The sequence below is a fragment of the Oryx dammah genome, unplaced genomic scaffold, assembly GCF_014754425.2.
Source record: "Oryx dammah isolate SB20612 unplaced genomic scaffold, SCBI_Odam_1.1 HiC_scaffold_29, whole genome shotgun sequence".
Classification (NCBI taxonomy): domain Eukaryota; kingdom Metazoa; phylum Chordata; class Mammalia; order Artiodactyla; family Bovidae; genus Oryx; species Oryx dammah.
Genome location: NW_024070213.1, coordinates 76,230,665 through 76,250,191, shown reverse-complemented (window position 1 = coordinate 76,250,191; position 19,527 = coordinate 76,230,665). Strand labels below are relative to the sequence as shown.

The window sequence follows — 19,527 nt, the reverse complement described above, 5'->3', positions numbered from 1 at the left end:
TGGAAGAAAAGTTACAACCAACATAGACAGCATGTTAAAAAGCAGAGACATTACTTTGCCAACAAAGGTCCGTCTAGTCAAAGCTAGATGTGTGGTAGTAGTCACGTGAGGATGTGAGAGTTAGACTATAAAGAAAGCTGAGCACCGAAGAATTGATGCTTTTGAACTGTGGTGTTAGAGAAGACTCTTGAGAGTCCCTTGGACAGCAAGGAGATTCAGTCCATCCTAAAGGAAATCAGTCCTGAATATTCATTGGAAGGTCTGATGATGAAGCTGAAGCTGAAATTCCAATACTTTGGCCACCTGATGCAAAGAACTAACTCCTTTGAAAAGAGCCTGATGCTGGGAAAGATTGAGGGTGGGAGAAGGGGACGACAGAGGATGAGATGGTTGGATGGCATCACTGACTCAATGGACGTGAGTTTGAGTAGGGTGCAGGAGTTGGTGAAAGACAGGAAAGCTTGGCATGCTGCCGTCCACGGAGTCACAAAGAGTCGGACATAATTGAGCAACTGAACTGAACTGAATAGAGTTTTTCTGAAAAAAATGTTTTAATAAAAACTTATTATGATATGTAACTAGAAATTAGAATTGTAGTAACAATTAGAGCCTACCGTGGGTAGCATTTTGCTGTTATTTTAAGTTTTACTCAAAGGTACAAAATGAAAAGCAAAGTTCTAACATATATTTTATTTTTAAGTATGATGGTGTGAAAGTGCTGCCCTCAATATGCCAGCAAATTTGGAAAACTCAGCAGTGGCCACAGGACTGAAAAAGGTCAGTTTTCATTCCAATCCCAAAGAAAGGCAATGCCAAAGAATGCTCAAACTACCACACAATTGCACTCATCTCACATGCTAGTAAAGTAATGTTCAAAATTTTCCAAGCCAGGCTTCAGCAATGCGTGAACCATGAACTTCCTGATCTTCAAACTGGTTTTAGAAAAGGCAGAGGAATCAGAGATCAAATTGCCAACATCTGCTGGATCATGGAAAAAGTAAAAGAGTTCCAGAAAAACATCTATTTCTGCTTTATTGACTATGCCAAAGCCTTTGACTGTGTGGATCACAATAAACTGTGGAAAATTCTGCAAGAGAAGGGAATACCAGACCACCTGACCTGCCTCTTGAGAAATCTGTATGCAGGTCAGGAAGCAACAGTTAGAAATGGACTTGGAACCACAGACTGGTTCTGAATAGGAAAAAGAATACGTCAAGGCTGTATATTGTCACCCTGCTTATTTAACTTCTATGCAGAGTACATCATGAGAAACGCTGGACTGGAAGAAACACAAGCTGGAATCAAGATTGCCAGGAGAAATATCAATAACCTCAGATATGCAGATGACACCACCCTTATGGCAGAAAGTGAAGAGGAACTAACAAGCCTCTTGATGAAAGTGAAAGAGCAGAGTGAAAAAGTTGGCTTAAAGCTTAACATTCAGAAAATGAAGATCATGGCATCCGGTCCCATCACTTCATGGGAAATAGACGGGGAAACAGTGGAAACAGTGTCAGACTTTATTTTGGGGGGCTCCAAAATCACTGCAGATGGTGACTGCAGCCATGAAATTAAAAGACTCCTTGGAAGGAAAGTTATGACCAACCTAGATAGCATATTGAAAAGCAGAGACATTACTTTGCTGACTAAGGTCCATCTAGTCAAGGCTATGGATTTTCCTGTGGTCATGTATGGATGTGAGAGTTGGACTGTGAAGAAGGCTGAGCGCCAAAGAATTGATGCTTTTGAACTGTGGTGTTGGAGAAGAGTCTTGAGAGTCCCTTGGACTGCAAGGAGATCCAACCAGTCCATTCTGAAGGAGATCAACCCTGGGATTTCTTTGGAAGGAATGATGCTAAAGCTGAAACTCCAGTATTTTGGCCACCTCATGTAAAGAGGTGACTCATTGGAAAAGACTCTGATGCTGGGAGGGATTGGGGGCAGGAGGAGAAGGGGACGACTGAGGATGAGATGGCTGGATGGCATCACTGACTCGATGGACGTGAGTCTGAGTGAACTCCGGGAGTTGGTGATGGACAGGGAGGCCTGGTGTGCTGCGATTCATGGGGTCGCAAAGAGTCGGACATGACTGAGCAACCGAACTGAACTGAACTGAATATGGAAATAAATTTGGAGCATTTTTTTTCAAAGTTCTTTCAACAGTGGAACATTGGAACCACATAATTTCTTCACAAAGTTGGGACAGACTCTTTTCGTGTTTGAACAAGGCCTAAATCCTAGGGTAAATTCTGATTGATTTGGTATGTTTTCTGTGATAACTTAATAAGAAAAACCCTTCTCACTTAAAGTATCTTTTGTCTTTAAATCTTGCCCGTTTTATTTATTATTTCTCTAATGCAAGGGCTTTTTCACTTGCCAAAATGATAACCTTCTCTGACACTTTCTTCACATGTTTGTATCAAAGAATTTTCTAATCTTTTTCAAATATACAAGCAGATTTCTACTTATCAATTAGCTATCTTCTAATTATTTCTTTGTAAGTTTATTTAGAGTAAATATATTTTTCTATTAAAATATAAATTTTCTAGGCCAGCATTAATTAAATTTTATTTTAACTAAATATAACTAAAGCATTCATCCAATAGAACTGCTTCAAGTCACTTGTCCCAAATTTTGATGAGAAAATGCATTTAGGGTTTCATACTCAGTTATCAAGAATACATACTCCCTCTCACCCTTAACTCCAGAAGGAAGAGTAGAATGCATCCACCCTCTGTTTTTGCCTTGAGTGAAAGCTTTGTGCTGAATAATGTAAGTTGAACTACAGTATCAGAACTGAGGGGAAGGCAGGGGGAAGATTGATTAAAAGGCAAAGGTAATTGCAACAGCCATTGTATACAGGGAAACAGGAGGGTAAGTGAGGAAAAGTGAGGGACAAGAGAAGGTTAAAAGCCATACATTTACAACCTATTCAAGGAACCAGAATTGTCCAGGCCTGGAGAAAAAGACTACAGAGACACCAAATAGATGAGGTCATAGATTTTTTACTTAATATAAGAAAAATATAATAATCAGACCTATGCAACAACAAATTGAGTTGCCTCATTAGGATAGTGAGCTCTCAACAAAAGGATAGACGGCCATCAGGCAGTGATGTGGTAAAGACAGATTCCTGCAGTGGGTTGAAAATTGGATCTGCTGACTCTTGAGGTTCAGATAAACTCTAAGAAGTGGTAATAGCTGCTTTAAAAATGTTTTACTGGGCACACTTTCTTTTTGACAGGACCTTAGTATACTGCTGCCTCAAGAGGTCTATTTTTTAAATAGAATTTTGGGTCTTAAATTTGGGATTTGGCTTTTGAGATTTTGAGAAAAACGCTGATTTTGAGATGGGAAAATAGTTTTTCTAGCTCCCTCTGTCCCTTCATTTGTTGTATTACAGGACTTTGAGTCATTATAGATACAAAGCCAGACTGGGTTTGAATTTTGTGACATTGGACAAGGTTCTGTTTCCTCATCTATGAACAGGGATTAATTATAGTCCTTCATAGGTTTATAGTATAGACTGAACACATTAACACATGTATAGCATTTCAAACAGTACCTGACCCAGACAGTAAAATGTTCAAAGAATTTTGCTATCACAGTATTGTTACTGCCAAAGAGTGATTATTTATTGTTTTAACCATAATCAGGAGCATTCCTGAACTCCTCTTCTGGATGTCATGTTTCACCCCTCCATGTAAGTCCTCTTCCCTGGGGATTTCCAGAACCTATCACTGACTGTTAAGAAAAGTGAAGTGAAATGAAAGTTGCTCAGTCATGTCCAACTCTGCGATCCCAGGGACTATACAGTCCATGGAATTCTCCAGGACAGAATATTGGAGTGGGTAGCTTTTCCCTTCTCCAGGGGATCTTCCCAACCGAGGAATCCAACCGTGGTCTCCTGCATTGCAGGCAGATTCTTTACCAGCTGAGCTATCAAGGAACTTGAAAAAAAAGGAAAAAAAAAGATCTGGGGAAAAAGACTAAGAGTTTCCAGGCACTGCCTTTATGAGCAACCTGGAGGCAGTTTTCTTTCCTGCCGAATGAAGAGATTGTCATTAAATTTGTAGTATTACAAGAAAGATCAGTTCTCTTAGCAAGCTTTGAAAATATTAAAAGTCAGGACACTGCAGAATGTGCTACCTTTAAATTATTCATAGGTTATATATTTTGGATTTCTTTGTATAAAGAGTTTCTTTGGGTTTAGCTAAATACAGTTTATTTGTAGTACTTTTTAAAGACTGAGTACCTAAAATATTCTTAAGAATTTGTTTATTTAGGTTTTTTTTTTTTTTTTTTTAATGTAGCACAGGGAACTCTACTCAGTGCTCTGTGGCTACCTAAATGGGAAGGAAATCCAAAACAGAGGGGACATATGTATTCATATGGCTGATTCACTTTGTTATACAGCAGAAACTAATGTTACAGTATTGTAAAGCAACTATTGTTGTTGTTGTTTAGTCACTAGGTCGTGTCCAACTCTTTGTGACCCTATGGATTGTAGCCCACTGGATCCCTCTGTGCATGAGATTTCCCAGTCAGGAATACTGGAATCGTTTGCCATTTTCTTCTCCAGGGGATCTTGCCAACCCAGAGATCGAACCCATGTCTTCTGCATCAGCAGGCAGATTCTTTCCGTCTGAGCCACCAGGGAAGCCACAAAGCAACCATACTCCAATCAAAATTTATAAGTAAATAAAGAAATAATAACATTTTTAAAGAAATTATTTTGACTTTTTTTTACCATTTTTCATCTAATAAAATAAATCATAATATATTTAATATTCTACCAGTACTAGTATTAGAACACTCTTCTATTTAAAATTTATTAAATTAGCCTGGAATTTTTAAATCTTTCATTCACTTTTATTCCCTATTTTATGTTTTATTGATTTTTTTTATATTGGGTGAAATTTAGTGAAAAACAAAAATCAAAATAACTTTTTGAATAGGTACTTGTTCTTTAAAAATTACTATAAACAAACTGTATTTAGCTAGACCAGGACAAAGAAACTCTTTATACAAAGAAATATAAAATATATAGTCTATGAATAATTTTAAATGTAGGACATTTTGTGGTATTCTGACTTAATATTTTCAAAGCTTGCTAAGAGAACTGGTCTTTCTTGTAAGTATTACCAACTTAATGACAGCCTCTTGATCCTTTTAATAGAGGAAGGCTTATATCTATGTAATTTTGTTACTTATAAATCAGAAAGCCAGAAACACTGTGTTATTTTCTGCCAGATATTTTGGTAGTGGAATATTCCCTAATATATCACTCACAGGTTGTCTTCATCAGAATTACCAAGGATACTTTAAATTGTCAATTTTGAGGGGCCCAACCCCCAATCTACTAAATTGGAATCTCTGAAAATGAAGTCTGGAGCATGTGTAGGTGATACTTAAGCACAAAAAGTGTGTTCTGTTTGAGTCTTGGGTAAGGAAATTTTTAAAAAAAATATTTACTAATAATACAGGCCCTTGTATCAGATAGTTAAGGTAACTTACTTCATCGGGTATTTTTGAGGATTCTATTTATCCAGCATACTACCTCCTATGGAGAACATTTTTATTAGGAAAATGATTTCAGAATTCCAAAATGCAACAGTATAGATGGCTAAGGAGGGACTCCTTTCTTATAAAGAATGTACCCAAACTTCCCATTACACTGGAGGAGATCCTTTCATACAAGGCCTTCCTTCATTGAACTCAATGAATCATTGAGTCCATTGACAATCATAGAACTATTGAAAACTATAACAACTTTAAATTCCATTGAGTCACTGATAAAGCAGCTGTGATTTGTTAAGGGAGAGGAAATAGGTAGTTCAGGTAGTTTAAAGCCTTAAAGAGACTTATGCATATGATAGGACGGGTGACCATTTTAAAATTTACTCTATAAATTAAGTCATTTAAGACACCATTCCCTTCCCTTAAGGAATTTATCATCTCATAAGATAAGAGTTTTTACTCTGTCGCCAGCTACCACAATCACCTATGAAATCATATTATCTGATCCCCATTTTATAGAGACTGATTCAGAGGTTGAGGTACATTCAAAACAGTTCCACTTTCAATAGGAAGCCAGGATTGAGAAACAAGACAATTATAAAAGTATGATACTGACTTTTAAAATATTTCCATCCATACTAGGTCAAAATAGATTTGTGTTTAGGAAACGTAAACCTTCAACTAGGAATTTTGTATATCCAAATGGCCTTTTCCCCAAATTTTGCAAGTTGGTTGGACTTATTTGAGATGGATCCAAGAGATATAATATCTATACTGCAGAACTCTCATCTGGAATATTTCTCCCATACTAACCCACGACCTCAATTGAATAGTCTTAACTTGTTATTTTCTAAGAAAATAGCCAGCATTGCAAAAATCTGTAGTACTGTGAGATCTGCTCTATACCAGGCACTAGAATTGAATATATGTTAATATGTGTTAGGTATACTATCTTAGAGTTTACATTTTATCACAGGGACCAGTTATTTTAAGTAGTGCTATGAAAGAAGAGTGCCATGTTTCCTTTGCATCCTAAAATATCAACTTTTCGTGATTGAAGCAAGTCTTACCTGTCCCATGACAATATTCTGTGAAGGTAATTTTGGAAAACTTAGGACCCAGCTTCTTTGACAGACAGATTAACAGTAAAACTCTTGGTTTATTTTGCTTTATTTGAGGAGAGAGGGATGACTTTTATTTACATGCCCAGTAAATATTTTCTCTTTCTGAGAGATGGACTTGTTTTTTTGTTTCCCAATTCAGGAATTGGTAGTTTTTGAGAACATAATACCTGAAACTAGCTCTAGTTCTAGTTTGAATTTTAAGCCAACAAGGGGAAAATGAACTGTGATTATATATTCATGACTCTTCAGCCTGGTGTGGTAAAATAGGCTTCTGATCTTTTCTTCAAGCCATCTCCCTCCTTTTCAGCTTTCTTCTAGATTTTGAAAGTACACTGCTGCTGCTGTATTTAATAATTATAGTACAATAATTAACATTTTTAGCTTTATAAAAATCTTTCACAAGTATTGTGATATTTAAAATTCACTGCAATTCTGCAAGATGAATATTGTAACCAAGCCCCATTGTACAGCAGACAAAATTGACTGCTGGAAAGGCTATGTGCATTGTCCAAGATCATGGAGTCAAGAAACAGCAGGGTGAGAACTCAACCACAGTATCTAACTTGACATATCACCTCTATATTAAACACAAACACTTTAACAATTATGTAATCCAGTTCCACTTTAACAGTGCTTCCCAAAGTTGTTCTTTTATCCATTTGAAAAATACATTTCATCATTCCTAAATAACTTCCTCATTTATCTAATAGAAACTTTACTGCTACATAAATGACCACCTTGAGTTCCATACTTTAAATACATTGCCTGATTCAAGTAAATTATACAAACAAATGCATCCATATTTTCTTCTTTCTTCCCATGACCTTTTTTTTTATTCTCACAATGGCTGGAAAAATAGTCAGAAATTTGAAACCTTTCTTGTTTACTGTCAGCATTTCTATAAAGGACTCAAAAATGAGCTTTTTAAGTGATATATGTGTGTGTGTGTGATTTTACATGATTTTATATATATATAATGTTATATCTTTTAAAGTGATTTTTTATAAAATCACATTCTGTACCCTAAAATCAAAGACAAATATTCCACTTCCAAATGCCAACAGGAAAAAGAATTGAATGTATGTGTTATGTCATTTCTGGGATTTTTAAGTCTTTACAGAATGTTACTCCTTTTTATGAGAAATTCTCTTTCACCTGTTTTTGAAATATTTAGTTTGTTACTTTTTAGTTTATTATTTGGATCGTACTTTGCTGACGTTACTTTGCCAACAAAAATCCATCTAGTCAAAGATATTATTTTTCCAGTTGTTATGTATGGATGTGAGAGTTGGACCATAAAGAAAGCTAAGCACCAAAGAACTGATGCTTTTAACTGTGGTGTTGGAGAAGACTCTTGAGAGAGATCCAAGGAGATCCAACCAATCAATCCTAAAGGAAATCAGCACTGAATATTCATTGGAAGGACTGATGCTGAAGCTCCAATACTTTGGCCACCTGATGCAAAGAACTGACTCACTGGAAAAGACCCTGATGCTGAGAAAGATTGAAGGCAGGAGGAGAAGGGGACGGCAGAGGATGAGATGGTTGAATGGCATCACTGAGATGATGGACATGAGTTTGAGCAAGCTCAGGGAATTGGTGATAGGCAGGGAGGCCTGGGTTGTTGCAGTCCATGGAGTCACAAAGAGTGGGACACGACAGAGTGACTGAACTACAACTACCATTTGGATTCTAGATGATCGAATAACATTAGAACAATTTTCTTGGTAATGAAAGGAGCACTTGATATAAATCCGTTGCCTTTTGTACTTCCTGACATGTTAGGCACTCAATAATGTTAGTTATATTAATTCTTTTTGAGACTGTCAGCAATCCAAAATGGTGTTTGTTTAGAAAGTTATTACCAGTGCTTGGCTAACAAATGTATTTGATTTGAATTTCACTCTTGTCATTTCTCACAGTGAACATGCCAGTGAGTTTTTATGACAATACTTATGTATGAGGATCTTTTTTTTTTAATCCAAAGAAGATATATCAAGGTATTTTTTTCAGAGAGATGTCTTGCTAAACCCAGTCTGCTTTGAAAGAATGTTGTCAGCTCTTCTCTGATGTAGAACTTTTTTTTTTTTTTTAGGTACCACTGTAGCCCTCATTATTCTTGCTTTGGGATTTCTGCTGTCAGCCCAGGTTTCTCCACCCATCACTTTTAAGCCAATATCTCCTTTAGATCAGAACACTACTTGCACAAGATACAGGTGAGATTTTATAATGGTCCCCTTCCTTAACCTAATTTTGGTAACTTCTTTGTTTACTTACAACTTTCCTAAAATATGAGAGATGAGTAGGAGCTTCCTAGGCATCCAGACTTAATGGTGAAAACACATGCTTCAGGAAAAGTGAGTTATTAGACACAATTTTCGTGACATTTCTCTGGAAATTGGAAGCATTTATTGATACAGAATCTAAGCAGGAATACTGAGAAGCTATTTTATATCATATATGACTCAGTGACATCTACATTCTAAGTGAAATGAACTTTCATCAGTAATTAAGCTTTTCTGTGATGTACATATCTGATACACTTATTATCTGGATATTCTATCAGTTTCCATGATGTACATGTCTGATACAGTTTATTATCATTTGGATATTCTATCAGTTAGTCTTTACCATGTTCCACAAGTATCCCTTCATTCATTTAAGCAGAAAAGAATTTTTCCTCTCACTAGTAGGGTTCTTTTTTTTTTTTAATTTATTTATTTTTATTTTACTTTACAATTCTGTATTGGTTTTGCCATACATTGACATGAATCCACCATGGGTGTACATGTGTTCCCACTAGTAGGGTTCTTGAAGAGCAATAGAAAGTGGGAAATGGTGCTGGAAGAGTGTTTTAATCATCAGCTTCAGGTTTAATAACTTGTTAAGCAGTAACATCCTATGTGATAGATTAATAGATAGAGAAATGGATGAATGGATACATCGGGTGACGGACTGAAGAATGCACAATTGAATTAATTAAAAATTGAATGACTGAACAGGTCAACTAATAAAATTATCAGTAGAGTTCCACATTCCTTCATGGTTGTGATTCCCTCTTAGGGCTTCTCAGGTGGCTCAGTAAGAATATGCCAACCAATGCAGGAGACGTGGGTTCAATCCCTGGGTCGGGAAGATCCCCTGAAGAAGGAAATAGCAACCATATCCAGTATTCTTGTCTGGGATATCCCATGGGTAGGGGAGCCTAGCAGGCTATAGGCCATGGGGTCACAAAAGAGTCGGACATAACTTAGTGACTAAACAACAACAAACAACAAAGAGTTTCAAAGTTTTTTACTTCATTTTAGTGGCTGGAAAGGTTAGCAACCCCTTTAAAATGTATGGATCGGATAGCTTTAAAAATAAATAATGGTATTCCTTCAGCCTCAACTAAATAGATGTAAGTCTCAAATCAAAGGGTAAATCATTTATTAAGTCAGGTACTGCTATATGAAATTAAAACTTTACATTGGTGCACTAAATTCCACTTGGGATCTCTTGGAGCTTCTAATTTAACAGAATTTATGGTGCCCTCTTATTACAACAGTGAGGAAGACATATGTAATTATGTCTTTCTGGTTGCAAATTGTGATATCCACTTGCCTTTGGAAATGAATGTTGTATATGTTTATCACTTTACTATTTTTTGACAGTCTTTATGTTCTAAGGGAGATGTAAAGGTGTCTTAAAAGAAGTTAACCTTAACATAGACTATTTCTGTATATAGAGATTTTTACTTTCTTTGGATATCTGACCTCAGCTGCTAGAAAGATGGTAGACCATTGCTAGAATTCTGCATGCTCTACTTTTGTTTTTCTTGAAAGATATTTTTTTTAATTACAGTGTTTTTAGCTCAGTTACCTCTAACAAATTATTAAAAAACTACTATTGTTTGAGAAACAAAATACTTTTTAGATTTGATGTCTGATTTAGATGCAGCAATTTAGACTGAGAAGAAGACTGATACACTGTCAGGTCAACTAAAGGCAGAGATTCAGCCAGAGAATATGAGTAAAAAAATTTTATGAAGTTCTGATACAGAAAAGAAATAACTAAGTTTTTAATGATTTACATAATTAAATAGCTTTCCTGATATCAACCTTTTTAAAATTTCAATAAAAATATTTATTGCTGCTGTACTATAGTTCATTGCATGGCAATTTGTCATCTTCAATCTATTAATCCTACTGATCCATCTAAATCATTATCATCTACCTATCAGTATAGGGAGGTGACACTAAAATATTTTTTTTCACCTACCAATTTAAGATAAAATTGTAGTGGAGTGAGAGAAGTGTGCAACTTAATATTGTTCATATCACAAACTGATAACGTTTTTAAAAACAGAACCAAATTTTCTATGTCTTCTAGGAGTCAGTGAATATGCAAAGCAATTATTTCTCAGGTAGTTTCTTTTAGAGAAACATAGGTTTTGTGAGCAGTTGATAGTATTTATAGTATGTATATATAGTCTGAATGATTTTATAAATTATATCTGCAGTCCCCTTACTGATTTTGTTGTTAAAAGTATCTATACACATATCCCATTTCTTTACAATAAATATGAAAAATACAGTATACAACATACATGAAATTTATTAAGAGAGTAAATGCTGGGTTCTCATCACAAAAATGATTTGTTTCTTTAATTTTATATATATAAGAGATGATGGATGTTCATTAAACATTGTGGTGTCATTTCATGATGTATATAAATCAAATAATGTAAACCTTAAACTATGCAAATCTTTATGCCAATTGCCTCTCAGTAAGACTGGAAAAAAATTAAAAAGAAGATAAAAACGAAACAGTCATGTTGCATGACTTTAAGATCAGTAATTCTCATGCAGTAAATAAATATAGGTGGTATACTTTCCTCTTGGAATGATCTGTAAGGGAAAACTGAGCAAAGAAAACAGATTTAAAAGGAGAGATGGTTTAATCTTAAGAACACTGTATTATTGGTGGGAATGTAAATTTTTCTTCATTTTGGAAACTGATATACTTTTGCCTAGTATAGACTGCTTTTGCCTAGACTGCTCGACTCAGCACTTCCACTTGAAGAAATCTATTGTGATGGGTATGTAATTCCCTCTGACTCTACTCTATTAGGCTAGAGAAGATTTATGGAAGTGAATGGTTCAAGAATAATGGTTGTTCTTTATTTTAATTCAAAAAGTGTTTGTGTGGCATCACTAGGTAGGTTAGAACCACAAACATTGTAGATTGGGATGCACTAATGACTTTGGACCCAAGACATTGACTACCTTAAATAATTTCTAATAAGAACTTATGCTTTTTAGAATTTTTAATTCATGATATTCTTTCTAAGTCCTGGTTAGATTTTCTGAACCAAATGTATTGAACAACATTTTTCAGATCTCAGTTCAATTCAGTCAGTTCAGTCACTCAGTCATGTCCGACTCTTTGCGACCCCATGAATTGCAGCACACCAGGCCTCCCTGTCCATCACCATCTCCCGGAGTTCACTCAGACTCACGTCCATGGAGCCCGTGATGCCATCCAGCCATCTCATCCTCGGTCGTCCCCTTCTCCTCCTGCCCCCAATCCCTCCCAGCATCAGAGGCTTTTCCAGTGAGTCAACTCTTCACATGAGGTGGCCAAAGTACTGGAGCTTCAGCTTTAGCATCATTCCTTCCAAAGAAATCCCAGGGTTAATCTCCTTCAGAATGGACTGGTTGGATCTCCTTGCAGTCCAAGGGACTCTCAAGACTCTTCTCCAACACCACAGTTCAAAAGCATCAATTCTTTGGCACTCAGCCTTCTTCACAGTCCAGCTCTCACATCCATACATGACCACAGGGAAAACCATAGCCTTGACTAGAGAGACCTTAGTTGGCAAAGTAATGTCTCTGCTTTTGAATATACTATCTAGATTGGTCATAACTTTTCTTCCAAGGAGTAAGCGTCTTTTAATTTCATGGCTGCAGTCACCATCTGCAGTGATTTTGGAGTCCCCCAAAATAAAGTCTGACACTGTTTCTACTGTTTCCCCATCTATTTCCCATGAAGTGATGGGACCGGATGCCATGATCTTCGTTTTCTGAATGTTGAGCTTTAAGCCAACTTTTTCACTCTCCTCTTTCACTTTCATCAAGAGGCTTCAGATCTACTTTCTGCAATTAAAATTGTGTACAGTCACAGAGTGCCAACTAAGGCTTAGGAGAAATAACTCCAGTTGGGGGTATCATCTTAATCACTTATCTATATAAGAATATGGAGAAGGCAATGGCACCCCACTCCAGTACTCATGTCTGGAAAATCCCATGGACGGAGGAGCTTGGTAGGCTGCAGTCCATGGGGTCCCTACGAGTCGACACGACTGAGCAACTTCCCTTTCACTTTTCACTTTCATGCATTGGAGAAGGAGGTGGCATCCCACTCCAGTGTTCTTGCCTGGAGAATCCCAGGGACCGGGGAGCCTGGTGGGCTGCCATCTCTGGGATCACACAGAGTCGGACACGACTGAAGCGACTTAGCAGCAGCATATAAAAATACACATGCATACACCAAATATGGCTTTTAGTTCCATGCTCTCAAATTACTAATAATCATATTTTCTTATAAGAGCTATCTAAGTTTAAGAATTCAAACCTTTCCTGCATAACTTCCCTGAAATCTTTGACTTTTTATTATTTATAAGTGTGATCTCAGTAGGGGCTTCCCCACTGGCTCAGAGATAAAGAACCTGGCTGCCAATGCAGGAGACCTGGTTTTGATCCCAGGATCGGGAAGATCCCCTGGAGGAGGGCATGGCAACCTTCCAGTATTCTTGCCTGGGGAATCCCATGGATAGAGGAACCTGGCAGGCTACAGTCCCTCTAGTCACAAAGAGTTAGACACAACTGAAGCAACTGAGCACAACACACAGCATGTGATCTCAGAATATTCAAATCACTATCAAAAAACCCTCACAGTAAACAGATATTTCTTAAAGTATACAGCTGTAGAATTGCAGATACTCTCACCCTATGGCTTTCATTCACATTGCCACTCATTCATTCATGCATGCATGCATGCATGCATGCATGCATTTAAAAAATATTTTGGAGCACATACTCATAGGATTATATAAGGATGAGTTAATATATAGAAAGCACCTAAAGCAGTTCTCAGCACATAATAAGCACCCAATAAATATAGCCATTGTTATAATTAATAAAACCTATAATAAAATATGAGATTATGATGATAAGTAGAAGTCTTTCCCATCTTTTGAAGAAGAGTTTTAAGCAGGGTAATGACTTGACCAAATTTTCTATTCTCAACTTTCTCTCTGGGGCACAAAAGGCACATATTGATATGAGGAGACTAATTATTAAAATTGTCTATGGGAGAAATTAATAGTTGCCTGGACTACGGTGGTGATGCTCAAGATAAACAGGTAAACAGATTCTAGATAAATCTAAGAGAAAAATCAACAGGAATCAAAGATAGGAAATTGATTAACTATCAGCAACCAGATAGATCATAGAAGTCAGTTGGGGTAATTAAAGGAGAAATTTACAAGGACTGTGCTTCTAATTTACGGCTCATTTTCCTATCAGTATTTTTCAACTGAGAATCTTACCTAGAACCATCTGTTGTTGTTGTTGTTCAGTTGCTCAGCCATGACCAACTCTTTGCGACTCCATGGAGTGCAGCACACCAGGCTTCCTTGTCCTTCATCATCTCCCAGAGCATGCTCAAACTCATATCCATTGAGTCAGTGATGCCATCTAACCATCTCATCCTCTGTCCTCCCCTTCTCCTCCTGCCTTCAATCTTTCCTAGCATCGGGGTCTTTTTTTAATGAGTCGGCTCTTATCAGGTGGCCAAAGTATTGGAGCTTCAGCTTCAGCATCAGTCCTTCCAATGAATATTCAGGATTGATTTCCTTTAGGATTGACTGGTTTGATCTCCTTGCAATCCAAGGGACTCACAAGAGTCTTCTCCAACACAATGGCTCAAAAGCATAAATTATTCGGCACTCAGCCTTCTTTATGGTCCAGCTCTCACATCTATACATGACTACTGGAAAAACCATAGCTTTGATTAGATGGACCTTTGTCAGCAAATTAGGGGCTTCCCTAGTGACTCAGACTGTAAAATGTCTGTCTGCAATGCAGGAGACCCGGGTTCGATCCCTGGGTTGGGAAGATTCCCTGGAGAAGGAAATGGCAGCCCACTCCAGTATTCTTGCCTGGAAAATCCCATGGACCACGGAGCCTGGTAGGCTACCGTCCATGGGGTCACAAAGAGTCGGACATGACTGAGCGACTTCACTTTCACTTTGTCAGCAAACTAATGTCTCTGTTTTTTAATATGCTGTCTAGGTTGTTCATAGCTTTTATTCCAAGGAGCAAGTGTCTTTTAATTTCATGGCTAGAGTCACCATCTGCAGTGATTTGGGAGCCCCCCAAAATAAAAGTCTCTCACTGTTTCCATTGTTTCCCCATCTATTTGCCATGAAGTGATGGGATTGGATTCCATGGTCTTTGTCTTTTGAATGTTGAGTTTTAAGACAGCTTTTTCACTCTCCTCTTTCACCTTCATCAGGAGGCTCTTGGCCATAAGGTGGTGTCATCTGCATATCTGAGGTTATTCATATTTTTTCCAGCAATCTAGATTCCAGGTTGTACTTTATCCAGCCCAGCATTTCACAGGATGTACTCTGCATATAAGTTAAATAAGCAGGGTGGCAATATATTGGCTTGACGTACTCCTTTCCCAATTTTGAACCAGTCCATTGTTTCATGTCCAGTTCTATCTGAGAAGGTACATTCCTTACCCCCACAGATCTGCCTCACCAGGACAGTGGAGAGTGTGCTTCAAGTACATCTTCCATTAAGAACCACTTCAGTTTCTTTTTTTTTTAGCTGCTTAACTGCCAGCTTTCTTTCATTCCTTTTTTTCCTTCTTGAACATTATTAAACGAAGAGTACAAAAATAATGTGGCTCTTTTTCTGTAGAGTAACATTTTCGTGTTTCTCTCTCTAAATGAAGTTTGCAGACATCCACGTTGACATGTATTCCTTCATCTGTAGACCTCCCTGTTTGTGACACTAGTTTTCATGAACTGTGTTATGCCTGCTGCTGCTGCTGCTGCTGCTAAGTCACTTCAGTCGTGTCCGACTCTGTGTGACCCCAGAGACGGCAGCCCACCAGGCTCCCCCATCCCTGGGATTCTCCAGGCAAGAACACTGGAGTGGGTTGCCATTTCCTTCTCCAGTGCATGAAAGTCAAAAGTGAAAGTGAAGTTGCTCAGTCGTGTCTGACTCTTAGCGACCCCATGGACTTCAGCCTTCCAGGCTCCTCCGCCCATGGGATTTTCCATGGGATTCATTTCATTTTTTTTCACCGTTAGCCAACCTTGAGTGATTGAGCATTTATCATTGGCATTAGCACTGAGACTGTTAGATTCAATCATAAAACTTTCATATGACCTTAGAAATGTATAGAAACCCTATTAGCCCCTATTTTTTTTCATCATTTAGCATATTGGTGAGTGATAATGTGTTTGTTTCCAGTAATTTTTAGCAACTTGACAATGAATATAGTGTTCTACTGTGAATGAGACTTATTGTTTGTTGACTTTTATTTTCTAAAACCTACAGATTTCCTTTAAAATTTTCAAATTTTAATTTTTTGGTCTGATGATACAGCTTAATAGGCCTTGAGGTTAATATTAAATAAAACTACAGTAGAAAATATGCTATATCTGTTGAATAATATCCACAGACTTATTTCAGATAAAGATAATTGTAATTAAATTGGTAGAAAAGAAAAATGAGATTTGAAACAAAAAGCCAATATAACCTTATCATATATCTGTATCTCCAAACAATTGCATATGTCTTATGCTAGCACTTAAATACCCAATATGGAATTTGACATCTGGATATAAGGATGATCGAATAGTTTCTTGAAGGAAGTTAACCACTTATAGGACATAATCATTGAGTTCTTCTTGACCTTTTTACCTTGAAGCCTGTATTTTCAGTCAAGGACCTGCAAAGCCACCACAATGGCAATATCCCCTACTTAAATCTTATTTGTTTTCCGCAATCATGAAGTGCTTCTTGGGAAGCCTTAAAGACAAAAAAACAAGGCTTTTTAATTTTAAGATTGCAAAAACTGGGAGAAGAGCATTCCAGGAAGAGGGAACATATGTGTACAGGCCCTAAGCAAGGAATATGGCTTCTTCAAGGAACTTACCCATGAGCAAGAGAACAGTACAAAAATAAACTGGATGGCAGGTCAGTGACAGACCATACTGGGACCCTCAAAGCCATGAGAATTTTAGACATCATTTTAGAATACTGGGAAGCCTTTAAAGATTGATAAGAATGACTTAATCAGACTTGTGTTTCTAAAAGATCACTCTTGCTGCTTAGGAAAATTGATTAGGGAAGGAAAAAGTGTGATGAGTGGAGATCGGATGAAAGAAATTGGAAGCCTAGGCAAGAAATAATGCAACCTTGACAGTGGTAGTGCAGACTCAAGAGATCTGGGGGCTGTGGGCCCCAAACAGTGTAACAGTGTAACAGGCTGGATAATCAGATGGATGATATATAAGAACAAAGACTCTGCACATGGTTAAGATAGTAATCAGGGAACAGGAGTCTGGAGCTATAAAATCTCCCTGTAGCTCACTTCTTAGAACACAGTTTCAAGGATGCAAATTAGAAGAGCCTTTCCCTTGCTTTCCAGTTAAGTTCAGCAGTCCTGTAAAAAGAACAGTATTTACTGTCACTTATACTTTTATTTAAAATGTCATTTTTCCTCCCTCTTGAACTCAAAAGACTTTTGAGAAAAACTCTTGCAAAAATGGTCTAAAGTAAAGGGGGAAGAAGTAAAGGGAAATAAGTAAAGGAGAAAACATGTGTCTCTGAAACTTACAAGGATTTATTTTCTCATTCTAGAACTCTGATCATTACAATGAATAAATAAAATCAACCTGGAATTCTGTTCACATTTCAAGTCAGTCCACTCTAGAATATTATCCCAATTTTGTCCTAAATTTCAAAAGAGAATACATTATGCAGTACTGTGACAGTAATAGACCGTAGTCATAACCTCTGGTATATTTCCTTATAATAAAGACCAAGAAAACTACAGATAAAATAAGTACTAGATAAGATTTATAAAAAACTTAACTGTTCTCTAAATAAATAAACTCAAGATCACCTTCTTGTAAATCATGATACTGAACAAATGATGAAAACCATTTCAGTTCAGTTCAGTTGCTCAGCCGTGTCCGACTCTTTGCGACCCCATGAATCGCAGCACTCCAGGTCTCCCTGTCCATCATCCTCTCCTGGAATTCATTTGGACTTACGTCCATCAAGTCCATCTCATCCTGTGTCGTCCCCTTCTCCTCCTGCCCCCAATCCCTCCCAGCATCAGAGTCTTTTCTAATGAGTCAACTCTTCGCATGAGGTAGCCAAAGTACTGGAGCTTCAGCTTTAGCATCATTCCTTCCAAAGAAATCCCAGGGTTGATCTCCTTCAGAATGGACTGGTTGGACCTCCTTGCAGCCCAAGGGACTCTCAAGACTCTTCTCCAACACCACAGTTCAAAAGCATCAATTCTTCAGCGCTCAGCCTTCTTCACAGTCCAACCCTCACATCCATACATGACCACAGGCAAAACCATAACCTTGACTAGACGGACCTTAGTTGGCAAAGTAATGTCTCTCCTTTTGAATATACTATCTAGGTTGCTCATAACTTTTCTTCCAAGGAGTAGGCGTCTTTTAATTTCATGGCTGCAGTCACCATCTGCAGTGATTTTAGGTATTAACATTTAAATATTAAATTTTATATTTAATATTTATTGAATGGAGGTAATTTTCCATCATGTTGTGAAAACATGTTACATAGCTCCTAATGTTTTCCCTGTCTGAGGTTGAAAAATGCCTATTGCTCTGGACCAACCTTTTAATTTAATTTAATTTTTTTAAACCAAGTATAGCAACCTGATTAAAAGAATCTCATCAGTGAGTGTAACTTTGGAAACTATTATTGTAGGTGGCTGGGTGGCTAGGTGAGTGAATGGGGGAGTAGATGGTTTCAAAAGAAGGTAGATGATACTGACTAAAGGAAGATTTTTAGTATAATTTTTATTATAGAATTTAGATATATGTGCTATAAATTTTGGCAACATTTTGTTGCTACTAGAGCGTTGATAATTTAGGAAATTTTCTTCCAAATGCATCACCTTTACTTCTGCAGTGTGATCAGTAGTACCTCTTGCAGCTATGCTAGCAGACACAGCAGCATAGACATGAAGATCTCTGGGCAAACAGCAAGTCTTTGTTCAGGTAATGTGTCCACGAAGTTTTTAGATTGTTACATGGTTGTAGTACCAAGAGAAGTTTTTCCTAATATAAGTAACTCAATTACAAAATAAGATAGTATGACACATGCCTCTAGGACTATTCACATCTGTGTTATATGGTGAATAGGGCTACCCACTCCAGTATTCTTGCCTGGAAAATTCCATGGTAGAAGCCAGGTGGGCTACAGTCCAGGGGGTCACAAAGAGTCAGACCTGGAGGTGGGAGGTGCGTCGCAAAGAGCAGCTAACACTATATGGTGAATAAATTAGAAGTGTAGAAAAAATGATATCATGTGTTCGAAACAATCTGGTTTTAGAAGGAGAGAAGCAGAAATTTATTCTTGTATAATTCTATATAGTTTAGCAAATCAAAGACTACAGCACTTTAGGACAATATGTGTACACATTTGTAATAAGTTTATTCATTTAAGAAACATTTTTGAGATCAGTAGGTCAGGGAATATTAAGATGAAAGGGAAAAAAAGAAACCTTTCTCCACATGGAGCTTACAGCTAGGAGGGAGAAAGATACCAATAAACAA

General features: G+C 37.2%; 1 protein-coding gene across 1 annotated transcript in view; it reads left to right on the top strand.

Moving 5' to 3' along the window:
* Nucleotides 1-19,527, top strand: part of SLC2A13 (solute carrier family 2 member 13) — a 515,526-nt gene that overhangs the window by 336,519 nt on the left and 159,480 nt on the right. Inside the window, exon 6 of the mRNA XM_040233494.1 lies at nucleotides 8,740-8,860. Coding sequence (XP_040089428.1) covers nucleotides 8,740-8,860 — 121 coding nt within the window. The remainder of the gene's footprint in view (nucleotides 1-8,739; nucleotides 8,861-19,527) is intronic.